The 27,990-nt window shown below is 42.9% G+C and overlaps 1 protein-coding gene across 1 annotated transcript; it reads left to right on the plus strand.

Annotated features, from left to right (window-relative positions):
* Positions 1–92: 92 nt before the first annotated feature.
* Positions 93–27,989, plus strand: LOC149280551 (ficolin-2-like). Its single transcript, XM_089500404.1, has 7 exons — positions 93–153; positions 250–363; positions 1,316–1,354; positions 25,926–26,053; positions 26,686–26,815; positions 27,032–27,166; positions 27,748–27,989. Exons 1-7 carry the CDS (start codon positions 93–95, stop codon positions 27,987–27,989), a joined length of 849 nt encoding a protein of 282 aa, XP_089356530.1.
* Position 27,990: the final 1 nt, after the last annotated feature.

Below are 27,990 nucleotides of genomic sequence, written 5' to 3' on the forward strand. Positions count from 1 at the left end.
ACTTACAGCCATCCTGTACCAGCGTGTATTGGCTGACTTGGCATGATAGGAGTGTGATTGCTAACAGCAATCACAGCGAGCACAGTCCCATCATGCCTAGGTACCAGCATTTTGGTCCAGCATATCATGCTGCAGCACCCGATCTGCCGCAGAGTATGTGGCACTTGCCCAACGTGCCGGATGGCTAGTACTAGTTAATGTCACGTTCTTCCGTCTCACATCTCTGACTAGTAACTCTTATATCCTCAGACGTGAAGATATTGGGCGTTGGGGACTCTGACAAGCTGGCTATTCTCAGAGGATGTCCCGGCTTCCCTGGATCTCCTGGTCAAAAGGGAGAAGCCGGTTTGTCGGGAGAGCGAGGTGAGTGCGGAGCACAGCCGTATTTTCACTGCATTATTGTAGAATTCCCACTAAATTACCCATAATTTAATTACTAACGAAGGCATACAGGAAAGTAGCGATGATATAAATATATTTTAAATTGCTATTTTTTTTTATTTTAGGGCTTAAAGGATCTGTATGTTAACCTGGCAAAGTTGGACCCCCAGGGCCAAAAGGTTTGTTCGCCGCTTATGTACATTTCAAAAAATTGTGTTTTATCGGCAGATGTACATTTTAGGGAGATGCTGGGAAAACGAGCTGGAATTGATTCATTTGAAAGATATTTAACCCCTTAATGATAAAGCCCGTACATGTACAGGCTCAAAATGCATTGTTTTCAATGGATTTAGGGACCGCCCATTGTCCCTAAGGGGTTAAAAGCTAGCCGTGTATTCACTAGATGGAGCCTGGGAGAGAGTTTCTCTGACCTCGCTATGCATCAGGAAGGGCAACGCCAGCGATCATCTCCTGCGGGAAAGGATCAGCTGGCCCTGTGTAATGTATAAGTTATCTTAGTGTTTTAACTATGCATTAAGTATGGTCCTTATGGGTTTTCGGACCCAGATGGGCTATTTCTGTATTATGGCGCAGAAAGTATTATGGCGCGTTTCGTCACATTATTTCTGCCGCATACCGGGGGCTCCAAATTTTTAGTTACAAACAGAAATAAATAAAATTCTGATTGTCCAATCGGGACAACAGCATCAACATGGTAAATTTCTTCAAACAAAGGCAAAAAAAACGCCTACGCTTTTTATGCACGCTTCGTACAAATCTGTTTCAGAAGGGGTAACGTCCTCAGCGGGATCTCCTTGGTTATGGACTCCTGATTCTGGAATGGAGCGGTTCAGCCGTTACATTCATCTATATTCGTTATAAATGGGAAACCTCTTCTGCTTTAATAATCTCTGGTGCTTTTCTTTGCCAACAGGAGACAAAGGAGATTCTGGAACATCTGAGCCATTGTATGGTAAGTAGGTTAGAAACCAATAAATAAATATGCCGGATTCAGCCGGCACAGACTTTGCCCCTCGCGCTGCGCTCCTCGTCTGAATGGCCCCCGGGTGCACTCCTTGGCTCGGCTCTGTGGCCACGTGAGAGCTGTGATGGAGATCTGCGCTGCAATGGAGTTTCAGCTCCCTGGGTTGGTCAGGGGAGATCAGAGGTGATCAGGGGATCTCCTCAACCAGTCCTTGATCCCCACTGCCCACCAAACTGGGGCATCTACCCTGAACATTGGCTTTAAATCGGCATCGTCCCGCAGAAAAGGGACTCTTTTCACCAGTGGTAAAACATTTTTTGGTAGAGATCATGTTAGGGAATAGATTGTAAGCTTACAAGAGCAGGACCCCTTCTCCTTCCGTACCAGAAAAACTAAAGCGGCAGATGTAGCAAGGTTTCAGTTTCTCGTCCAAGGTACGGAGGAAGCGAATGTCTCATTGATAAAAGAAAGGTCAGGGCTGTTGGAAAGTAATTCTGGAGTGATTCTAGATAAATGTGCTTAAGGCTGCGTAGACATATGATTTTTTTTTTAATAATGTTTTTGTCATTGACACAATTCTTGGGCATACCCACGCATTAATTGTGCCACTATTACCCCACCGACCCTATTGTTCTCTCTACCCACTACTCTCCATACTCCACCTTTCCTGCCATTTACTTAGCTTCTTGTTTTTCCTGAATATTTCTTCTCTTCATCCTCTTCTCCCTTAAATAATAATAATAATTATACTAATTTTATAATACCTTTGTGTGGCTGAAGTCCCACCCCCTCCTATACAGGCCCCACCCACTCAATGTTCTGTCCACCCCACCCTAGAGGTACCTGGTCTAGTCCTGTTTATAAATTGCACCAAATTTTTCATTTATTATACAAAAGCACACAGAATGACGATTATTACAGCTACGGGTAAATTTAACTGCCCCTCGTCATCTTGTTTTCATTGAAGTTTATTGGAAATCCTTATTCTGTACATTCCGTCACAAGAATTTTAGTATTTCCCAGTAAGCCAGGGATATGGAGCGATAATGCACGTAGACAGATGGAGGTATTTGCAGTCTGTTTAATGCCCCCCCCATGTTCTCTCCCTCAGAACGCAGTGCGACACAACCTCAGCCTCCATAAATGTTTTGTGAGAGTGGAGAACATAAGGGGCGCCGTGTGGATGGTCGACGAGTTGGAATTCCAGAGGAAGCGAGAAGTTCCCGCTGAGCAACAACGTGGCTGCCCCTCTTTAAAACTTCAGCACAGGGTCTCCTTGTGTTCAAACCTCCCCCCCATATATAACCAATAATTCTCCCACCTGGCAGTAAAGTCTCGCTGGCCTTGTATCCATGTCTACACCTCAATACAGAGCTAATTGAGCGCTTGGAATGTGAATCTCCGAGTCTTTCTTTCCGCTGTCCGACATGTGCTCAGGATTTACAGCCGTTATAAAAACGTAGAAAACGTTTGCCGTTACACATGACAAAATGTGGTTTTCTGGGGAAAAGCACACATCTACCAAGCAAATCCAGTAAAACATCCAGATTTACTGTAAGCAAGCGGTCACAGAGTGGACCTGTAGAAGTCTGCCCGCAGCGGCCGGGTTCCCACGGAGTTGGGACAGAGCTAGTGCTTACGTGAATAAGAGAAGAATTCAACACTTTTAAAACTAATTAGTGTTAGAAACATCACTTTTAGTAACACTGAATGTCCCATCCCAAAAATAATATAATAAAATAATCAGGTAAACCGTTGTTCTGTTCTGAATTTTTGCCTCAAATGTCACATATTTATATATAGGTGTGTGTGTGGGGGGTTATCTTATTTTCTGTGATCCTATTTAGGATTATAGCCAATGTTTCCAAAACATGCTTTGGAACATAGAATTGGGATTATTGAAATTCTGAGATTTCATTAAAGATGAGAAAAGTAATTACTAATTAGAAATGATGTTGCTAAAAGGATAACAAATTAATATATATATATATATATACTGTATATATTGATTATATATATTAGTCACCCCTAAACTGCTAAAACCCACCATAGTTCTATTTTTACCAAAAGTAAAAGAATCTAGAATATTTTGAAATAGTATAGATTATTCCAGGGAAGCCAACAGCAAACGTGGAGAGCCATCCTCACTAGACTTGATTGTGATTTCATGCTGAATTCTACCGTTTCGTCCGAATAATGAACGAACAAATGCAACATTGGACGGGAGAAACTAAAGACGAATGTGGCTGCGTCAGGGAAGGGTGGCACTTTAATTGTGGCTGGGGTATCATGAGACTGTGGTCTTGGTAAATGTGAAAGGATCATAAGCCGGCCGAGCCTGTCCTGGAGCAGCTATTTGCAACGAAGCACTGAATTTGCCCATAAAAATTACCCCTGACCTTTTCCGCTGATGTTAATGACTTTTGGAGATCTCGTCGTCTCTGATAAAATAATGTCTCCATTGGGGACGGTGACAGGTGCAGCCGCAGCCATCGCTTTAAGTTTTTAGAACGATAAAGAAAATGAATTTCCGGGGTACAATTAACTCTGTTCTGCAGAGCTGCTTCTCGTCTCGTTTTGTCGTTAACCGACTTTTTTCAGCAATTGTCCCCAGACTTTTTAATTAAATAAAATTCCTGCTCTGCTGAGTTCTTCTAGGAAGACTCAGAGGTAGACGTGCTGGGAAAAGGTAACATATTAAACAAAAGAAATATGCGAGCTTTTACGCCCATGCAGCCTCGGGGGTAACGGTGCGTTAATCCTCTGACAGTCCTGCTACTAAACAGTCCTGGAGGAATTGTTTAATAGCTACTATATCATGATGGAGTAGATGTTCCAAGGTCCATTCTAGCCACCAAATGGTGTAGGTGGCCTTCAGAATCCTCTTAATGCACAAGTAAACCGTTTGACACTGGTGATGATGACATCATTTTGTTATTATTTATTAACGGGCATGCACAATGTTTTTGGTATCTGATCAGACTCTTCTCAGTCCTTCATAGTATTGGTGGGCCGGTTGGGGAGCTCGGTGATCTCCCTTTTTAACCGGCTAGCATAAGCTTGGTGCAACAGGAGCCTCAGTCGTCGCCCAAGAGGCTACATTGTGTCCGCTAAAGAAGAAATGTGCCTAAGGCTTCCTGGGCGACGAATTCAGTTAATTTATCCCATATTGTAAACACACAAAAAAGGCAAAAGATTGGCAACCGTGAGATCTAACTATTGTTGAAATACAAAATGATGGTTCTAGGTTTTAGTAAATGAAATATATAATGGATCAGTCAACTTCAGCCAACAACCAAGACAATATATATCTACGTATATATATATATATATATATATATATATATATTGTAAATGAACCAACTAAATACAGTGCAATTAATGCGTTATCCTAACATTTCATGAGACGGATAATAAAAGGACGTTGCCCAAGTCTCGTCTTTCCCCACCAGGTGCCAACTTGATTGAGATGCTGCACTGTAGGTTGTAATCAATGAAGTGGATCGCTGGGATTAATTAAGTGCTTCCGCGCTGTGGATTTGCTCAGATCAGGTCACTAAATCCAATGGCCTGTACTTTACTAAATGAAATGTTAGATTTTATAGTGGTATTTTGCTAGCGCTAACCAGTGTCGGTGTAAAAACAGGGAAGACAGTACAGTTTCATGAAATTCTTTTGTTCTGTGTAATCAGGAATGTTTCGGGTAACTCTGGACCGGCTCGCTGTTCCTGCTTTGCTACTAAATGCTGCATTTTCACAAAACACAAAGAGTTAAATACAGTTACCAATAGGAAACAGAATTAAGAATAACCTGTGTATAAAAGAATTCTTTCAATGGGACATCTCATTTTTTTTCATGAGTGTAGAAATGAGACAGTAGCTATGTGGGTTTTATAGGTTTTATAAAGGGGGGTAGGGAGGGAGTGGGTGGGTAGATCGTGAGAAGGGGGGGTAGGGAGGGAGAGGGTAGATCGTGAGAAGGGGGGGTAGGGATGGAGAGGGTAGATCGTGAGAAGGGGGGGTAGGGAGGGAGAGGGTAGATCGTGAGAAGGGGGGGTAGGGAGGGAGAGGGTAGATCGAGAGAAGGGGGGCTATGGAGGGAGAGGGTAGCTCGTGAGAAGGGGGGTAGGGAGGGAGAGGGTAGATCGTGAGAAGGGGGGTAGGGAGGGAGAGGGTAGATCATGAGAAGGGGGGTTAGGGAGGGAGAGGGGAGATCGTGAGAAGGGGTGTAGAGAGGGAGAGGGTAGATTGTGAGAAGGGAAGTAGGGAGGGAGAGGGGAGATAGTGAGAAAGGGATAGATGGGTTGGGGGTGGGGGGGGCCTTAATAGATTCTCGCACCGGGGCCCTGAGGTTTCAAGTTACGCCCCTGATTTGGAGAGTAAATCTTATTCTTTAACCTCGAAAACAAGGAGGAATTTTATTAGTTCACAAGCATGCTAATTAAAACTCTTTGTAAAGCAACTTTTTTTCTTTGCATTGCATCAGAGAAGAGGAAGTCAAGATAGCGGAGGTAGCAGTGGTGGTAGAGGAAGCAGAGGAAGAAGATAGACAGAAGTAAGCCAAGTTTAAGGACTGAAAATAGAGCATTAGTAAAAGTACAAGAATAAAGGAAAGGAAAGAGGGCAATAGAGGTTGTTGGCTAATACTGAAGGTAAATACGTAAATAAGGTAGGAGAAATTAGACTGAAACACGCCCATTTAAAGGGCAAATGGGCAGGGAGCGGGGTGCATCAAGACCCCGCTCCCGAGACCCGGAGGAACCGGTAGGTACTTCAACTGGAGATCTCCAGGTCAAACACAGAGAGTTCCCAGGTATGCCTATTTGATATATATATATAAAAAAAAAAGATTTTCTGCGCATAATCTCCTGCACAAAGATGGACTTCAGGTTGACCTCTTGCCATTATAACCATTAATATTAAGTCTTTTGTTTCTATTGCAGAATCTTCTGCTGCCACAAGTAAAGAAGAAAAACACTTGTATTATCTCTGCTTGTTAAATATTTTATTTTAATTGTATGAACGAGTATACCAATAATAAAGTTTAATCTAATTTTTCATGCAGTATTGAACTTCTCTTTTTGCTTAACAATTTGTTACGTGTAACCTGGTCCAGGATCTTATGCAGCAAGGGACTTGTATTAAACGGCTACCAGGATTCTGTTGCCCAGGCATGGGGTTTTTCATGTCATCTTAAGGTAATCGTCCACCACACTCATGGGGCAACAGAAGAGGTCTAAATGAAAGGCAACCTTGAATATAATTTCTGTAATATTTTGAACCAAAATGTAGTCTTACATAGAAATATGGTAACATGTAAACCGCTTCTTAAAGGCAGAAAAAAGTCCAGTGCAATTATAAAATATAGTATTTTTATTATATACACTTCTTCACAAACCTATTTACAAACAAAAAAACACAGGTGTTTGATATAGTTAATACCGTATTTGCTCGATTATAAGACGACCCCCCAAATCTGAATATTAATTTAAGAAAAAAAAGAAAAAGCCTGAATATAAGACGACCCTATAGGAAAAAAAGTTTTACCGGTAAATGTTAATTCATGTAAACTATTTTTTTTAATAAAAGCTATGATTACGAAAAATATTTTGGTTTTATTTCCTTCTATTTTCCAACCTGCCCTCCAGTTATGCACATCTGCCCCAGAAATGCCTTATACCCCCTATATGCCACTGTGCCCCATGATATGCCTTTTAACCCTCTAAATGCCACTGTGCCCCCTGATATGCCTTTTGACCCCCTATGTGCCACTCTGCCTCCAGAAATGCCTTATACCCCTATATGCCACTCTGGTATTTAGAGGGTTAAAAGGCATATTATCGGAAAGAGTGGCATATAGGGAGGTTTAAGGCATTTCAGGAGGCAGAGTGGCGTATAGAGGGTTAAAAAGGCATTTCTGGAGGCAGAGTGGCATTGAGGGGGTTAAAAGGCATTTCACAGAGCACTCTGCCTCCAGAAATGCCTTATGCCCCCCCGTTTAACACTCCCCCTCCCTCCTCCAAACTTACCGGTACTTAAGTCCTCTGTCATGTAGCCGGGGCAGCGTGTAGATGTCTATGCGATTCGCGTAAACAACTTCCGCTGCAGCCGGAAGGAAGTGTGGCTAGCAGCGGGGGTTGTCTGCGTCCATCGTGCAGACCTTCCCCGACTGTCAGAGAGAATTTGCCGCACCGGTGCGGGGAACATCTACACGCTGCCCCAGCTGCACACCGGCAGGGCCGGACTGGGACTGAAAAGCAGCCCTGGAAAAATTTGGAGACCAGCCCCATATAGTTTATCTCACGGTGAAGCTCTTATACCCACACGCACCCCTTATACACACCCGAGTCACAGTATGTGCCATTCTTTTTATCTCATTATTTGTATTAAAATGCCAGAAAGCAAAAGTGTTAAAAGGCCCTAATAAATGAAATACATTATACATAATGGGATCAAAACATTTACTACTGCGAACATTTTTAGATGAAAGAGTTCCATTTTATTCAGTGGAACAAAACACTGATCACATTATTCTTCACGGTATTCTGGTAAGAAACTTTTATTTCTTTATTAATTCATGTAGACTATGTTTTTCCATATTTAATAAAAGCTATGATTGAGACATGTTTGGTTTTTATTTCCTTTCATTTGACAACCTACCCCCGAGTTATGCACCTCTGCCCCCAGGCTTGCCACTCTGCCCCCCTGATATGCCTTCTAACCCCCTATATGCCACTCTGCCTCCAGAAATGCCTTATACCCCCTATATGCCACTCTGCCATATAGGGGGTTAAAAGGCATATCATGGGACATAGTGGCATATAGTGGGTATAAGGCATTCCTGGAGGCAGAGTGGCATGAAGGGGGTTAAAAGGCATATCATGGGGCACTCTGCCTCCAGAAAAGCCATATGCCCCCCTATATGCCACTCTGCCTCCCTGATATGCTTTATACCCTCCTATATGCCACTCTGCCCCATAATATGCGTTTTAATCCCCTATATGCCACTCTGCCTCCAGAAATGCCTTTTACTCCCTATGTCACTCTGCCTCCAGAAATGCCTTATACCCCCCATATGCCACTCTCCCTCCCTGATATGCCTCAACCCTCCTATATGCCCCTCTGCCCCGTGATATGCCTTTTAACCCCCTTTTTGCCACTCCACCTCCAGATATGCCTTTTGACCCCCTATATGTCACTCTGCATCCAGAAATGCCTTATACCCCTATATGCCACTCTGTCCCATGATATGCTTTCTAACCCCCTATATGCCACTCTACCATATAGGGGGTTAAAAGGCATATCATGGGACAGAGTGGTATATAGGGGGGTATAAGGCATTTCTGGAGGCAGAGTGGCATAAAGGGGGTTAAAAGGCATATCATGGGGCACTCTGCCTCCAGAAAAGCCTTATACCCCCCTATATGCCACTCTGCCTCCCTGATATGCCTCAACCCTCCTATATGCCACTCTGTCCCATGATATGCCTTCTAACCCCCTATATGCCACTCTGCCATATAGGAGGTTAAAAGGCATATCATGGGACATTTTTGTTTACTTTATATGGCAAGCCGATCCAGCTTGCCATATTAAATAAAAAATAATATATGCCACTCTGTCCCATGATATGCCTTCTAACCCCCTATATGCCACTCTGCCATATAGGGGGTTAAAAGGCATTTCTGGAGGCAGAGTGGCATGAAGGGGGTTAAAAGGCATATCATGGGGCACTCTGCCTCCAGAAAAGCCTTATGCCCCCTATATGCCACTCTGCCTCCTCGATATGCTTTATACCCTCCTATATGCTCCTCTGCCCCATGATATACCTTTTAACCCCCTTTATGCCACTCTGCCTCCAGATATGCCTTTTGACCCCCTATATGTCACTCTGCATCCAGAAATGCCTTATACCCCTATATGCAACTCTGGCATATAGGGGGTTAAAAGGCATATCATGGGACAGAGTGGCATATAGGGGGGGTATAAGGCATTTCTGGAGGCAGAGTGGCATATAGGGGGACACACTTACATACACACACATGCCGATTTTTTTTGTTTTTAACAAATACAAAAAACATTATACAGTACAAAAAATACATTATTTTACTCACCTTCTACTTCTCTTGACTTCCTGGTAGCTGCACACTGTTCTCCTCTATGCTGACAGGATGCCACTGACCTGACATCCGGTGCTGCAGCAGTCTGAGTGCGAGGGGGCGGAGCTTCCACCTCACGCTGCTCCCATCACTATGCAGCCATCAGACTGCTGGGAATGTAATCTAAACAGCCGGTGCGTGCTGATGCCGCCGGCCGGAGCTACCTTAACACTTTTTTTTTATTTATATGGTAAGCTGGATCGGCTTGCCATATAAAGTAAAAAAAAAGTATTGAAGCAGAGGCGGCCGGCGGCATCAGCACGCACCGGCCGTTCAGATTACATTCCCAGCAATCTGATGGCCGCATAGTGATGGGAGCAGCGTGAGGGGTGAAAGGTCAGTGCGAGGGGGCGGAGCTTTCACCCCTCACGCTGCTCCCATCACTAGACGGCCATCGCACACGGCTGCTGGGTGCCGATGCCGGCCGGCCGCATCAGCACCCAGCGGCCGCTTTGATTAGATTTCGGGCAGCCTGGGGGGCAATTGCCCCCCCTGCCCAGCCCACCCCTGGCACCGAGGGAGGCGTTCAATGCCATTTGCAGCCGCTCAGCAGCTGTCTTCATGGTTAGTCTGCCGGCCGCCCAGCCCACGGACCTTCCGGCCCACCGGGAAATTTCCCGGTATCCCGGTGGGCCAGTCCGGCCCTGCACACAGGGGACTCAGAAGTACCGGTAAGTGGGGCGGGGGGGGAAGACAGGAGGATCCAGGACCCCTGCAGCTGCGGGGGATCTGGATCTTAGTTGTCTCATAGTCAGACCTATTTGAGGTCTGATTATAAGACGAGGGGTATTTTTCAGAGCATTTGCTCTGAAAAAAACCTCGTCTTATAATCGAGAAAATACAGTATATACATTTGTAGGTTGGTTCTGTATATTAAACTTCATCATACGCTACTTGACAAGCAAACACAGCTTGTGAGTTTATCGACCTAATGTATACAATTGAAACATAAATGCCTCGGTTTTCTTTCAGGTTAATATTCTCCTGTATCTTATGCTTTGTGATAAGACAGAAACGGATAGACCATGGACGAAAGGTATTGTGTAAGGAAGCAATATTGATAAATACAAAGCGAAATGTCTGTGTAAAGGCAGGATGATTTGAGAGGCTTGAAGACTGTGATTACATAACAGGAGTCCTATAAAGAGACACTCTACTCGATAAAGAGTCCTCTAAAACAACAATACATGCAATATGGTGTCCCTATTCAGAGAGACATCTATTCAAAATGTTTTATCCCTAAAGGTGATATTCCACATATGGTGCTGAGTACAGGCAACACCTTGGAAGCTTCCAAGAAAAAAAGTGATGTAACGTGAAATCATGTAAGCGGAGTATAACTTTTCCATAGTAACAAATTATATCAATGAGGTTACATTCTAAGCTACATATGCAGGTTTCTTATAGAACTGACCATACTAATGAAAAGGCAGTATAAACCTCAGCAGCCATGATGTTACTTTAGATTAAGTCTAAACGAGAGGCATTACCCGTGAATAAATCTATATATATATATATGTATAATATGTGTGTGTCTGTATGAGCATTCCTGTGCACGTGTATGTGTGATCATGGATGTTAACTTGTAGGTGTGTGTGATCATGGATGTGTACTTGTGTGTGAAAGCATGGATGTGTTCTTGTGTGTGTGCGTGTATGTGAGCATAGATGTATACTTGTGTGTGCGAGCATGGATGAGTAATTGCGTAAGTGGGGTGAGATGGAGTGTGTGTCAGTGAGTATGAGTAAGTGTCTGTAATTTGTGTAAGTGTGTTTACATATGTTGGAAGGGAGGGTAAGGGGAAGGCACAGACTAGTTGTTGCAGTTGGGGGGCCTGCACCAGTGCCCCGTGGTTTCTAGTTATGCCCCTGGGAAGGCCCTTTCCTATCCCAGTTTGACTGTGCCCAGTGCACAAAGCAAGGTCCATAAAAATGGGTTTAGTGTGGAAGAAGTTGACTGACCCGCACAAAGCCCTGACCTCAACCCCATCAAACACCTTTGGGATGAACTGGAATGGAGATTGTGAGTCTGTCCTTCTCGTCCAACATCAGTGCCTGACCTCACAAACGCTCTACTGGATAAATGGGCAGAAATTCCAACAGAAACTCTCCAAAATCTTGTGGAAAGCCTTCCCATAAGAGAAGAAGCTGTTATAGCTGCAAAGGAGAGTCCAACTACATATTAATGTCTATGTATTTAGAATGCGATGTCATAAAAATCCCTGTTGGTGTAATGGTCATGTGTCCCAATACTTTTGTCCATATAGTGTATATCCAAGAATGTAATGTAAGTATCACCAAGATGTTATTATTCAATTGTTTTCCATATAGCAAGGCTTTTATAAAGAGGGTATGAAAAACAACCAGTACTAGAATCTTACAAAGGGTATGATAAAGATTTTTATCACTATCCCTGGAAGCTTTAGTCTGATTTACTGATACATTTAATGCCATTACAGAGTTTTTGATTTGCGTTCCTGGGTAACTGGAGTAATGCACTGTAGACACAAATGTGTCAAAATGCGTTATTTTAAACTACCTATGAAGCAGATTTTTTTATTTTTTTTGACATACAGTATGTTTGCAACTTTTAGTACATTTGCTTAGTTTAGAGCTACACGTTGAGTACAAGAACATCACAGTATCCACCAGGAATTTACAAGTGATTATCTGATGTTCAACTGATCCCTGCAAACATGCTTAAAAAGATACTCTCAATCCGCTTGTTTTACATAGAGAGAAGTATGAATTCAGAGTTGGTTTATCTTAACAATCAGCTAAAACTCGACTAAGCACAGTGACTTCAAATGGCCATTCCTTCTTTATCAAATAAAACTTCAGTGTTACATGTTACACACATCTTTAAGTTAGCTATATTGGCAATGAGAGTTTATTTTCTGAATAATAAATTATGTCTTGTTCTTAGCAAATACATTAATATAAACATTTATATTGAAATGGGTCACTAACGTGGACTTTGTTTTAGGTATCACACAGGCTTTTAGTTCACCTGCAAACATGAGAATTGGGGCAGAAGATTGGCCTGGATTTTGAAAACATACCAGCAACTACATGCAACCAACAAAATGGTAGAAAGCTATGCGAGTCTGGGTCCAAGATTCCAACATGGATCACATGTTGGATAGTATGTGAATAGTGTAGAACTTAAGGGGACATTTTACTAAAAATAGTAATATGCTACTTGTACTTATTGCCCTATAACTTGCAAAAATACAAAAACATTGGGTATTTCTAAACTCAGGGCAAATTTTAAAATCTATTTAGCAGGTATTTTCATTAGTTCTTGTAGTAAAAAGCATTTTCAATTTTTACTATATATATATTTTTAATACATTATATGATCAAAATAATGGACTCTTATATTTTCTTGTCCTGAACCCCCCCAATATATAATGTGAGTGGTTACAGTACATGAGAAAAACGAAAATCATAGCTAAGCAGCCATTGTCGTGAAGGTTACTTTAATATGCCTTCATCAAAACTAAAATGCAATAGAGCACTTATATGACCTAGAAGTTGTAGCCCTGTTGCTGCAGCTTCCCTCCTCGTCTGTGGTCACTGTTTGCCACTGATTCACTCAAATCAATGGGAATGCTTATCGTGCTTGTGCATGGGGGTCTGAATAGACCCTCTCCTGCAGTGTTCACCGATCCAGTGCTAGAGCTGACTTGTTGTAAGTATATCACATGTAGGGAGATGTGTTCAGCTCAGGGCTGGGGCAAGGGTTTTAGCCACCTTAGGCAAAACCTCATTTTGTTGCCGCCTCGTGGGCAGACTCATGTGAGCCCATCGTACACATGAACCGCCACCCCCTCCTGCGTTGATGGCGCCTATGTTTCCAGTCCTTCTCCGTTACAAAATGGAAGAGCTGGAGCTTGGAGTATTTATAAATATAAATAAGAAGACAGACGCCTCTTTGATCCTCCCCTTTCTCATTATCTCTCCCATTTGTTTATCTCTTGCTTTTCTCCCTATCTCTCCTTCTCTTTCTCTCCGTTTTCACATCTCCCATCTATATACATCTCTTCCTCTTTCTCCACTTCCTCTTTCTGTATACCTCACCCTTTGTCCACATCTCTCTCCCCCTTTCAGTTTATCTCTCCTGCTCTCTCTTCTCCCCTTTATCTCTCTTCCTCTTTAACAACTGGATCCTTTCTATGTGACTTGTATTAGTTTTCTATGTACCCCCTTCTGTAAATGTGTTCTAGCTCCCTTTAAGAAGTAGACCTAGGCCTGGACTGGTCATCTGGCATACGAGGCAAATTCCCGGAGGGCCACTGGTTTACAAAGCCACACACTCACCATTCTGTGCAATAGGAAGTTTTTATGGGTGTTTTTTTTGATCCAGTTAATTTGGGGAGATATAGTCAGTAAAAGCTGGAGTCTGTGACCTTAGCAAAGGCAAGATGGCCAAAATCATGACTAAAGCCCCAAATTTCCTTTTAGCATCACTTTAACAATACAAATCCCTGATTTGTGACACTTGAAATAATCTCACCAATAGAATGAGATTAGGATACCCCCGGGGCATACATTTCTCTGACACTTTACACTTACACACAGGAAGAACACATGCATTGCAGGGGAGTTGTTATGTATTGACCAATCATACAAAAATAACTCCAGAGCTGAACAGTGCAGCCAATGGCAGCTAAGATTTTATTTGTACCCAGGAAGAGAACCTCGTATGTGCGCTGCGCTTGTCATCGTTCAGCCCATGCTGCGAAGAAGGGGAGAGATGCGATGTGTCAGGCGGTAGGAAGGCTGGCACGTATATGGCAGGAAGCGACTTTTCTGCCCACTTTGGAAATAGTTGTGTTGATATGTGGAAATCTATAACCCTATACTGGGCGGTCTGGACTCCTCTTGCAGGTAACGCTTGAGGGCAGAAGGGTATTTACATACAATTTTAGCAAGCTTTATTGCCTATATATATATCCGCACAACATACATGTATATCACACAGCAAAGAGTTCTAATGCTGTCCCTAAGCCGTGCAATAAGCTTAATGTAGTCATTTTACTCATGGAGTTGGATTATGACATCAGATTTGCGATTCAGTTTATGAATATCACTTGTTTAAATGGTTCTTTGTCCTTCGCACAGGCGTTGGGGTGGCTGTGACTCCTCTTACAAAGAGTACGCAGAAGTACTCAAGTGTCAACATGAATCGGAACACACATGACAACATCTCCACAACTGACTTCAAAGGCCCGGTGCATGTAACTTATGTTACAGAGAAGGAGAAACCACGCTCGGAGATTCCCATCAGTAGGATGAAGCTATCCAGAGATGCTCTTCTCTATATTTCTCTGATAACCTGTATGAACCTTCCCGATGACATTGATTCAGAAGAAACTCTTTAAAGATGACAATGCATCAACATGATTCTAAGCTCCGTTCCTAGAGTCCTGACTTGGTATGGCCACTTTCACGTTACCATGAAACCACCAAACTGTTTAAGGACACTGGGACGGCGTGCACTGTATATATGTCTAGAGGAACTCAAATTATCCGGTACCTAGTTACCACTTACCACGTCTTACCATGTCGAAAACATAGTAAACATAATGAATTATATCATTAATTAGAGAGAAAAAAAAAACAATTGAAAAAAGTGAAATAAGTGCATTGATATTCAATAAATGAATAAGAAAGAGTTGAATTAAGAGTTCACACTAGAAAACTTGTTCAAGGCTCCACAATATAATAATATCTCCATTTGTCGGGCTTTTGTATTGGACCCACTTGCCAGATAAAATTGAAGATCTGTAACCAATGTGATGAAAACCAGGAATACATCGCTCATAACGGGATTCAGATTGAATTAAAAAAAAATTCATTAAGTATATTTTGAAGAAGCCAGGTGTTGTATCTTTAAAACAATATAAACATGTTGTCAGTTCCATTGTACAGTTGTGTCTATGTTAAGTATCCATCGTGTATTTAAAATATTTGAAATAAAATTAAAAGTGTAGCAAAGTCTTGGTATTGTTCTTACTGAGCTCCACAAGCAAAATGGACACTTAACTGCATACGTTGTATGATTTCTATTGAAAGGTGTATGTTTGGACATCAGAGGTCTCTCCTACAGAAGAAATGGTGACGAAAAGACCTCTGAGGTCTAGAAAGCTTATGTGCTTATAGCATGGACCAGGTTAAAAAAGTATAAAGATCAGTGGGTGCAGGGTTATGTAGCAAGAAGGAAAAATAGGAAACTAGAAATGTATGTACCTTTGGTATCCAGGTAGATAATTCCGATACCAGCCCGGAGTTGTTTAATTTTTTTTTATATATATATGACACCCCAGCCTAAAAAGCTTCCATCCACCAATTGGTGTACCCAAAACAAAAGTGCTCTGTGAAGACATGTAGAGTATGTTCTCTCCTCCATACACAATGAAAGTTTGGTGCTGGTACATGTCAGAGGTAAGGGTGATGCACAGTTCCCAAAACCACAGTGCATTATCAATAACAATAAAACGTGGTGGGGTATACCTTTCTGATCAAAGTCAACATCCCTACCTAGTGTTAGGCAAGACCACAACATGGTATACAAAAGTTGTGATCTACCTGACCCAAGTTTCCGTGTTTAATACATAGGTACTTTAAGATAAATTTGGAACTGGAAAGAATTACACTTTTCTACAGTTCCAGCTAAAGATTTTGAGAAACATCCTCTGATCCAAAGACAAAAATGGCATTTTCCTTGTACAATCCCCCCACCAAACGCACAAAAAGTCTGCTATAAAAAAAGGTATTAGGACAGACTCCTTAGGTACCACTGCCCTTCCTGTCCCTCTCTACCAGGTCTCTGTATCATACAAAAATAGGGAATTGGAAATGTTCAATAATATATATATATATATCGTTCTGCTTTTGCTTTAACAGTAGGATTGCAATGACATCCTGGAGTGTTTTGATTCTGTTTTAGTTATGTTTATTTTTTATTAATACTTCTGTATTTTTGTAATACTGTATTTTCTGACACAATCACAGTATGTTGATCTCCTCTCCGTATCTGGTCTTGTTCACTGTTCATTCTAGAGTCTTTCGGAACCTGGTATGCTTACCGATTTGTTTTAGCGGACCGTTGTTTTACTGTGCAAACGTGGGAGGTGTCTCTCATTCCTCTTATGTACACACTATAACTTGTCTTTACGCATACCTTGAATAAATGGAGATTTGAATTGAGATAAAAAAAAACAAAAAAACCGTAGGATTGCTGCAACTTAGTAAAACAAGATGAAAATGTAGGGTATTTTGATGGCACATGACCTATATAAAAACTCTACGCAGCTATCAAAAAGTTTGTTCCAGACAAGTTAAAAAAAAAAAAAAATAATGTAAAAAAACCTATGCATGTAGGGTATTTCCATAATCTAAAAAACACATACTGGATTTCTCTGCCATAACTCATAACCTGTGCCAAAAAAATTCTAAAAAACACAGAAGCGTTGGTGAAAAAAAATTCAACAAAGTATTTCTATAGCTAATTTCGGCAGTGATTGGTGGCCAAATGTCTGCTTGGACTGTGTCCTGAAACCACTAGTGACATATCCTAGATTGGGTGGTGTTCATGGCTTCTTTGTTTAAAATTTCCAGTTACAAACCCAACATACTAAATGTAAAAAAAAACAGTTCCAAAACAGCAATATACACCTTATAAGCCCAATTAAAATGCTCGAAATGCATATACAATCTGGACACCTGAATTGTTGTTGGGGGTATGTTCTGTCAATTTAACTGATTTAGTGAGGGTTTAGATATATATGAAAAATATGGGGTTTTAGTATTTTGTATAACATTACTCATTCTAAATGTTTAACTATGATGTGTGTGAAGATGTAAGTGACGTCTAAACATGAGACGCACTGATGCAAATTTGTAACCTTTTAAATTCATACATTGTCCTTTTTGTACACCTGTGCATTGGTGTTTTTTAATAAAGCATGAAATACCTGGCAAAGGGCCCTGAGGAAGCCAGCCCTGCAGCTCTTTAGCATACACACTGGTTGGGCCGAACCATTGGTCTGGATAAACTCCATTCATTTTTGTTATTACATATGGTTACACCTACTTTTAGTCAATAGTATAAAAAACACAACAGAAACTGATGGTAATTTAATTTATTTATTATTAATTACAAAATTAATAGTCCAATTAATTAGGCCTGAAAGCAACCTCGAGACTCACGAAGAGTCACCTTTCAGCACGCAGGAGAGGAAAAACCACCTAAGGGTGGAAACCTCTGGGGAACCATGGCTTGAAAGATTGTCCTTCCCTCTGGACACTAAGAGGTTAACTGTGTATTTATACCTGTAGAAAAGAAAAGGCAAAACGTAATTGACAACACGGAAGCACAAAGCTTCGGTGGATGATTATGCCTCCACCGCAAGCTCTTTCCCTTTAATAGACTGCCTTAACATCATCAGTTCAATATAAACGGACATCGCATTAAAAATAGACATCGCATTAAACATGGACATAGCATTAAACATGGACAGAGTATTACACATGGGAGTAGCGTTAAACATGGAGATAATGATACACATGGAGATAGCATTACACATAGAGATAACATTAAACATGGACATTGCATTACACAATGACATAGCATTAAGCATGGACATAGCATTAAGCATGGACATAGCATTTGTCATGGAGCTGTCTAGTCCGACCGACTACCTCCGCTGTCTTGTGCTCCCTTAGCCTGGGACAACACACTTTCCCCGGTTCCCCAGTCACTAGCCGAGACTCAGTGTAGGGTAAAACCAAACGAAGACTGATTTATTTCGGACACACAAGGCTGGATATATCCATCAAAACACACATTTACATAAAATAAGATATTGGGACACAAACTGCCCCCCTTAATCTGCCTCCCAGAGACAACAGGGGCAGTAACGAGATTAACAATACAATGGGGGGCGGGGGACTGATTTATACAACATTAAACTGAAACAATGGCAGTCACTCCCTGGTTGCAGATCCTGGCTGTATGCTGGAGATAATCCCCTCAGCCAGTGATGAGATGATACTGCTGGGGGTAGCCACAAAAGTCTTTACAAACCCAGGGCCCATAGTCAACAGGGAGGAGGCTGGCAGTTAGGCCTCTCCAGTGGTCCCAGTGATTGAGGGTTCCGTCACAATTCTCCCCCCTCCAAATTGGACTGACACAGGAGGAAACCCCAAACGGGTTGACTCCGTAGTCAGTCAGTTCATTTGGCCCATCAATGCCCTCCCAAAATTGTTGCTCCTGTGGAGATGGGCCGGCTGCGCCATCTTCCGGGTACCGCTGGGGAGTTATGTCTCCTGCATCCCCTCCCTGGTGCTCCTGCTGCCGTTGAGGAGGGAGGTCAGGTTCCTCCTGTCCCGGAATTAGGTTCTGCCGCTGGGGAGATGGACCGGCTGTTCCACCTCCCTGCTTCTGCTGCTGAGGCGGGTCGGCCGCTGTATCTCCCTGAATTCCTGCAGCTTTGGTGTGTGCTGGGCAGAGGCCAGCGATGCCCTGCCCTGTTGCCAGCGCTTCAGCTGGGGTTAGGGCATCTTCTGAATCCGCCACTCCGCTGTACTTCCGAAGTCCGGATCCTGAAGACTATCCCATAATAATCCTGGGCCACCAAAGTCATAGCCCTCTGGAGAACATTCTTCTCTGTATACCACTGCAGAGCCCTATAGTAATTTTCCAGCTCTACCTCCTGTTGGACCAGCTTGTCCAATTCGGATACCCATTGCTCCTGGGGTTGCTGTCCCAGGAATGACATGCGTAGTTCCCGCTGGTCTCTAATCTTTTGTTCGGAGCTTGGAAGACACTGACCCCGGCATATAACAGCCCTCTGCCATAGTGACTGTCGAACCAGTTGCCTCAGATTCTGGTATTGTTCTGTAGGCAGAGTAGTGGTGTAGCAAGAGAGGATGACCCACAGCAGCCCCTGGTAAAGCTTGTTCACAGATCTCCAGGTCTTCATTTCTGATTATATTGCCATTAGAGGTAATAACACAATCAAAGGAAAGGTTATCTGTGGTGCAATCATAGGCCAAATTAGGACTGGATGCTGAAGAAGTTGATGAGAAGGTATGATTCAGTGCTTTCTCTTTCCATGTACCAGGGGTCACATAGCTGCCCTGTACCCAGGGCACTACTGGGGGCAGGGGGGTAGTACCAGAACTGCACTGGTTCAAAACAGGAGAAGCAGACTTGGTATGGGAAGCACTGATGGAAGGCCCCTTCCTCCTCAGAGATGGAATAGGGTCATGAATCTTTGCTATCAGTCCAGAGGAGATATTAGGGGCTATGGTAGTCTATGGTGCATCACACTTTGCTGAGGTAAGAGTGATAGGAGTTGCAATCATGGCTGAACAGAAAGCAATAGGAAGTTCATCCATATGGGAGCAACCCACACTGCCACAGACTGTAGAATCACAGAAGCTGCATTCCATCACAGAACAGTCATCAGGCTTCACCTGGACATCCACTGGAGTTTGAGAAGCATCAGGAATCACCAGGGGTGGTATATACTCCATGGGTTCACTGTCCTGGGGAATAAAGCTACTTCCCCTTTTAGGAGAGCTCTGTGCTTGTGACGTAGACTGTTCAATCAGTACAGAGGGTTTGGGAGGTTTCAGAGGACATTGGGTGATCCAGTGTCCCTTTTTGCCACAGTAAAAGCAAGCCTCATCATCACGCCTTTGTTGCAATTCGGTTGTGGTAAGGGGTTCACGTTTCCTAGAAGATTCCTTTTTCATACTGGTAACAGGCTTGTTGGATTTCTCAGGTGATCGTAACAGATGTAGGTGAATGGTCTTCATGGGGACGCAAAGCAGGGAGTCTGCTTGGAAGGACGCAAAGCAGGGAGTCCGCTTGATCAGGACACACAGCAGGGAGTCCGCCTGATCAGGACACACAGCAGGGAGTCCGCCTGATCAGGACACACAGCAGGGAGTCCGCTTGATCAGGACACGCAGCAGGGAGTCCGCTTGATCAGGACACGCAGCAGGGAGTCCGCTTGATCAGGACACGCAGCAGGGAGTCCGCTTGATCAGGACACGCAGCAGGGAGTCCGCTTGATCAGGACACGCAGCAGGGAGTCCGCTTGATCAGGACACGCAGCAGGGAGTCCGCTTGATCAGGACACGCAGCAGGGAGTCCGCTTGATCAGGACACGCAGCAGGGAGTCCGCTTGATCAGGACACACAGCAGGGAGTCCGCTTGATCAGGACACAAAGCAGGGAGTCCGCTTGATCAGGACACAAAGCAGGGAGTCCGCTTGATCAGGACACAAAGCAGGGAACCAGGAACAGTACAGGTGCCGAGCCACAGCAGGAAGATCCATAGACTTCAATACAAAGGCCCTGACTGAAGTGCAGGGCAGGTTCATAAAGGCAGGGTAATCACAGGTAACAAGGCCCAGCTGGATGTATTGGCTAGGGCTCAACCCAGGTAACAAGGCACACCTGAGTTCTGAGTGCTCCAGAGGGCGGCCACTAGTGGTAGCAGATTTAAACACCACAGGTATAAAAAAAGCCATGGTTCAGGCAGCGAAAAAGTGGTTCCTGACAATAGCATTAAACATGGACATAGCATTGCACATAGAGATAACATTAAACATGGAGATAACATTAAACATTGACACTGCCTTATACATGGATAAAGCATTAAACATGGACATAGCATTTGTGACAGGGAGATGCTTAGTGTGGCATTTGGGTACAGGTGCTATCCAGATTGTAAATATGGGTCCCTGGGGTGGAGCAATTGGAGAGCAGGGTGGGCCAATGCTCCGTTTCCCCATGCTGTGGAAATTCCATGCCGAGTTTTCCAGGAGGCAAGAAATCTGCAGGATCCGGTCCGGGATTCCAATGGGGCCGGCATCAGGCACAGGTGCTGGACATGAAAAGCCCCTGGAGCTGAACACTCAGAGAGACTGTTGGGGGAAGAGGTAGTTCCCTGTGCTCCTAGGGCAAGGAGAGGCCCTGAAGAAGACAATCCCTGAGCCAAGTGAGGCAATACCTGCCTGGACGTTTTGTGTGTTGTCTGGGGGAGGTTTTCCAGAGCCTGGCGTAGCTGGGTCTGGCTGGGAGGTTGAGGTAGTGGGTGATTAGGCTGGTCAGTCTGGACCAGCATAGTTCAGTTAGAGAGGGCTCCAATTGGGAGCTAGGTTTTCTTTTGCAGGTTTCACAGATATGCAATACTTTTATCCAGCAAAAAGAAACTTCATGTCCTGATCATCAATAAGTCGTCACAAACACATCAAGGCCATCCTCCATAAGCATATGTATTTCAGCCAGCAATACACAAGGGCACATACCATGCAACAGTCAAACAGTGGTTTTTGGGGATTAAGCGGTTAAAAATAAGGCGTGTTTTTTTTTTGTTTTTTTTTTTGGTTCCTGCTTTCTGCCCACAGACCATAGCAGTGCTTTGCCCGCATCCTCCACCATATGTGACAAACCCTATAGCATGAGGGCCATACATGTCACTTTTAGGGGTCCTAAGCACAGTCCTCTAGGGCAATTAGAGCCAGGAACAGCAGCTCATTTTTTTTTTGTTGGTTCCTGCTTTCTGCCCACAGACCATAGCAGTGCTTTGCCCGCATCCTCCACCATATGTGACAAACCCTATAGCATGAGGGCCATACATGTCACTTTTAGGGGTCCTAAGCACAGTCCTCTAGGGCAATTAGAGCCAGGAACAGCAGCTCATTTTTTTTTGTTGGTTCCTGCTTTCTGCCCACAGACCATAGCAGTGCTTTGCCCGCATCCTCCACCATATGTGACAAACCCTATAGCATGAGGGCCATACATGTCACTTTTAGGGGTCCTAAGCACAGTCCTCTAGGGCAATTAGAGCCAGGAACAGCAGCTCATTTTTTTTTTTGTAATTTTTTTTTTGTTTTTTTTTTCTCCTTATTTTAACCGCTTAAACCCCAAAAACCGCTGTTTGACTGTTGCACGGTATGTGCCCTTGTGTATTGCTGGCTGAAATACATATGCTTAGGGAGGATGGCCTTGATGTGTTTGTGACGACTTATTGATGATCCGGACGTGAAGTTTCTTTTTGCTGGATAAAAGTATTGCATATCTGTGAAACCTGCAAAAGAAAACCTAGCTCCCTATTGGAGCCCTCTCTAACTGAACTATGCTGGTCCAGACTGACCAGCCTAATCACCCACTACCTCAACCTCCCAGCCAGACCCAGCTACGCCAGGCTCTGGAAAACCTCCCCCAGACAACACACAGAACGTCCAGGCAGGTATTGCCTCACTTGGCTCAGGGACTGTCTTCTTCAGGGCCTCTCGTTGCCCTGGGAGCACAGGGAACTTCCTCTTCCCCCAACAGTCTCTCTGAGTATCAAGCTCCAGGGGTTTTTAATGTCCAGCTCCTGTGCCTGATGCCGGCCCCATTGGAATCCCGGACCGGATCCTGCAGATTTCTTGCCTCCTGGAAAACTCGGCATGGCATTTCCACAGCATGGGGAAACGGAGCATTGGCCCACCCTGCTCTCCAATTGCTCCACCCCAGGGACCCATATTTACGATCTGGATAGCACCTGTACCCAAATGCCACACTAAGCATCTCCCTGGGGTTTACACTGTCACACATTACACATAGAGATAACATTAAATATGGACATAGCATTAAACATGGACATAACACTACTCATTGAGATAGCATTAAACATGGAGATAACATGCAACACATCGGAAGGATTTTATTTTGAAATATAACTATTTCTGGTGTGAACACCAGTTTTACCGCCATTCATGCGGGACAGCCATGGGTGCCAGGCTCGTGCCGAGTTACGCCAACCTTTTCGTAGCCGAATGGGAAGCAGAACAGATATGGCACAACAATCCATTTGAAGCAGACCTGGTGCTGTGGAAGAGATATATATCGATTATGTGTTAATTATATGGAGGGGAACACTGGATAAATTACATCAATTTATAGAATACATCAACTAGAACCAATACAACCTAAAATTTACTTTCAACATACTAAAGCAAAGTGTTGAATTCTTGGATGTGGAACTATTCACAGAAGGCAATGCTCCAGAAATTATAAAAATGCTACCGATGCCAATGGTTTCATTGATTACACAAGCTGTCATTACCCAGCATGGTTAGATAACATCCCCACGGCACAGATGATGAGAATAAGGAGGAACTGTACACGGGACCAGGACTTTATTAAACACACCACAGATGTTAAAAGTAAATTTAGGGAGAAACACTATCCAATAGAGTTATTAGCGAGAAGTCAACAGAAAGTGGAACAAATGGATAGATCTCATCTACTAAAAGGAAAGCCCAAACATAATATGAACAAGAAAGATTTAAGTTTTTCATTCATTAAGGAATATAATACTAAGGCTCACCACATTAAAAAGATATTGCGGAAACACTGGCATGTCCTGAAGAGCGATGACATTTTAGGTCCCCTCTTACTGGAAAAACCTCAAATCATATACAAAAAAACACAAATAATTTGAAAAACATTTTCCTCCCAACAAAGAAAACAGAAATTAATTTTAATACCTTTCTGGGCAAGAAACCCATTGTTTTTTTCCCATGCGGTAGGTGCAAGATGTGCACCTACCTACCAAGGAAAACGAACAGTTTTATCAGTAATAGGACAGGGACTACATACGAAATTAAGAAATTCATCACCTGCACCACCAAATTTGTAATTTATTTATTACAATGTCCATGTGGTGCACAGTATGGGGGAAGAACAATCAGACCACTTAAAGGAAGAATTTAGGAACATCTTGGGAACATTAAGAATTCAAGCATTAAACACGGTGTCCCGCGATACTGTAATTCATGTCCTGTTTTCTCAATTAATCAATTTTGAATCATGGGAATAGACATTGTATATGTATTATATGTATTATACATAATTCCAATATTTCGTATTTTGTATTATTGTTTGGCACTTTTCCACCCTTATTGCTCTCTTTTCCCTGGATTCATATAGACATTTATGTATAAACAAAACCCATAGTATGTTTAGTTATAGTTCATATATCCACGTTTAATGTTTTCTCATTCATGCAATCAAATCCTTAAACGTTTACATCCTATAGCGTTTATACTACCTTCATGTTAATCCGTCTTCAAATGTCATTGCTTACCATCTGCACTTCACAGCACAGCAGGACACTAGGACCCGATGCAACACCAAGAAAAGAGACAGCCCTACGGAGAAGGAGAAGCCGTTTCTATGGGGACGCGTATAAACAGAATGACGCCAGTACGCACATCCAGCCTCCAATACGTCTTCACGTATTGTGGAATGACGTAACAGCGCCACCTAGTGTACATGTGCGTACAACACGTCCTCATGTTCTGGGAAACAACGTTGCACCGCCATCTAGCGTACATGGAAGAAAATACAACGAATTAACACATAAAAAGAGTGGAAGAAGCGATCAAATACTTTTTTCCTGAGGAAGCCATTAAAGCCGAAACGCGTTGAGGAAAGACTTTTTATTTCACTTAATCGTTTGAATTTTACAGATTTATATTTTATATATCTTAAAGTACTTTTTTAAAATTTAAATAAAAGGGATATTCCCATAATAAATCTATATTTTTAAATATAAGCAGCAGTTGTTTATTCTCTGGGGGTGGTTTTCCCGCTCCCTGGCTGGAAGAAGTTGCCGCACTGTATCACAGCGTTCGGGGGATTGGACCTGAAATTCCACGACATTTGGAGAAGGGATCCTGGACACCGTGGGCTTCCCCTACCCCCCCTCCCTGAGTGCACCTTGCACATAATTGTATGTGCATTGGATTCCGTGAGTGCAACCATTTACTACCTTTTTCACGAGCTGCTATGAGACGGGAATGAGAAACAGACACAAATCTTCAGCACTGTTGTGAGTGCAACTAACGCAATATAATTAACACCGTATCGTCTGAACGGTCTACACTATTGTTGTTTCGTTTGTTTTTCTTACATGAGCGCCCCCTATTGAAATTGAACCTATACTTTACAACACCTGGAGAGAGTTGTTTTTAAGGAGGCAGCTGTGAGAAAACAAAAGGGAAGTATTTTTAGAGATTTCCTTATTTAGCACACACTATTTTTGGGACACACCGGTTCTCCTCACAATCTTTTTACTAAAGCACACACACCCAGGCACTCACACTAACACAACCAGACAATCAGAGTGTTTTAATGCCCGTTCATTGGATCCGTTTTATCGTTATTTTATTGTTTATTGGATGAATCCACGTAACGTACTTATTACCTCTGTATTCTAGATTCTTCCTGTTATACAGCAAACTCACCGTTATTATTGCTTACTTATTGGGTTTGAATCCAAATAAATGCAACTATTTGACGTATTGTGTTTTTAATTCTCGCTTTTAGCTCCGAGGAACTGTAAGGAGGTTCTGGATCAGGGAAGCGTTCTAAGCGACTGGTACGCAATATACCCGGATGGCAAACGGCCCCTGAAGGTGTTGTGTGATATGCACACCGACGGCGGAGGCTGGATCGTAAGTGCTCAGCAGGGAAGATGAAATATGTAGAAAATATCTTTACAATATATATTCCATTTACCGTTTGATCCAATGCTCTTCATTCATAAAAATCTCACAATGGTATATAATCAGTACGAAAATTTAACGTATTTAATAAATATAATATTATAATGTAATATATATTAATAAATATATTCTATTTAATATATGAAGTGTGTCAAATATCATATAGATATAAAATATATTTGTATAATAAATCGTCAATATGTGACCCCCCCAAAAACACAATTGTGATGTAAAAAAAAAAAAAAAAGGAAAGTGATAAAAGCCAAGAAATAGTTATACTTATATCTATATGTCCATCCTTCTTTGAAGATAGACAATTCCCTCTAGGAATATATGTATATATAGGGGAGAAAAATGTTTTAGCACAAAAATAAAAAAAAAATAATAAATCTGGTTCTACAATGGTCATTGTCGGTGATTAAAAAAAATTTTTTTCATGACAGTTTTCAAGATACTTGGGGGAAAAAATAATTAAAGTAAAAAAATATATACCGTATTGCTTTTCCGGTTGGCATGTTAATGAATGTATTTATAAACGGGGGATGTCTGATCTCAGTGTTTTGTTTTTTTATTTTGTGCAGGTTTTCCAGAGACGGTGGGACAGCTCGGTGGATTTTTTCGGGGACTGGAATTCCTATAAGATGGGGTTTGGCAGCACTTTGAACGAGTTTTGGTTGGGAAATGATAATCTTCGTATGCTGACCTCATCAGGTGATCTTTTTACATAAAATTTTAGGCCTATGATTTCTTCTGTACATCTCGTTTTTGGCACCTGAAGCGTTCTGTACATTTCCCAGTCTCTCCCGTTTAACGGATAGATGTCGGCTCAATTACCTATTCACAGACAAAATATGCTTTAATATACATCAGTTATATTTTTTTTAGTAGCTTATTTTAACACGGCTCCCGTTTCCACCTTTTTTTCAGGCACGTGGGAATTACGCATCGACCTACAGGACTTTGAAGCGAAAAAATATTTTGCCAAATACGCGTCTTTCAAAATTTTAGGAGAGTCTGAACATTACAAATTGCTATTAGGAGTTTACACCACGGGTAACGCAGGTACGGCACGGCCCTGTATAACACCACGGGTAACGCAGGTACGGCACGGCCCTGTATAACACCACGGGTAACGCAGGTACGGCACGGCCCTGTATAACACCACGGGTAACGCAGGTACGCCACGGCCCGGTATAACACCATGGGTAACGCAGGTACAGCATGGCCCGGTATAACACCACGGGTAACGCAGGTACGCCACAGCCCGTATAACACCATGGCCCGGTATAACACCATGGGCAACGCAGGAACGCTACGGCCCGGTATAACACCATGGGTAACGCAGGCATCGCCCGGCCCAGCGCTACAGGTAACGCAGGTACGCCACGGCCAGGCATTTAAAGACATGCGCTGCCATAAAGCAGGTCGCACCTTAATTCAAACACTTGCTTTAGGTAAATATCATGATCTCCTACAATGGCGACCTTCAAGTGGGTGTCTCCATCGCTGTAGGAGAATAAATGATGCGCTGCATCTGTTTTACGGGAATCCCTCATGTATCTTGCCCAAGATCATTGATCTCCGGATGATGATATTCTTTGGTTCCAGCACCTGGTTAAATGGTTTTGTTTTACCTGCTTTAGGAAACTCCCTGGATGTTCATGCCGACATGCCCTTCTCCACCAAGGACAGAGATTCCAGTCCAGGCAAACGTGCGAATACGTATTACGGAGGCTGGTGGTATAACAGCTGCCATCACTCAAACCTGAACGGACGGTATCTGCAGGGGCAGCACAGCAGCTACACCCACGGCATCGACTGGGTACAAGCTAAAGGCTTTCATTACTCATTCAAATATTCAGAAATGAAGGCTAGGCCCGTATAAC

The sequence above is a fragment of the Sceloporus occidentalis genome, unplaced genomic scaffold (assembly GCF_023333645.1).
Source record: "Sceloporus occidentalis isolate IW3139 unplaced genomic scaffold, rSceOcc1.0.p SCAF_154, whole genome shotgun sequence".
Classification (NCBI taxonomy): Eukaryota; Metazoa; Chordata; class Lepidosauria; order Squamata; family Phrynosomatidae; genus Sceloporus; species Sceloporus occidentalis.

Coding starts and splice junctions, on each gene's coding strand:
- LOC149280551 (XM_089500404.1), top strand. CDS start 93: ATGCCTAGGTACCAGCATTTTGGTCCAGCATATCATGCTGCAGCACCC. Junction 26,054..26,685: donor CCGACGGCGGAGGCTGGATC/GTAAGTGCTCAG, acceptor TATTTTGTGCAG/GTTTTCCAGAGACGGTGGGA. Junction 27,167..27,747: donor TTACACCACGGGTAACGCAG/GTACGGCACGGC, acceptor TACCTGCTTTAG/GAAACTCCCTGGATGTTCAT.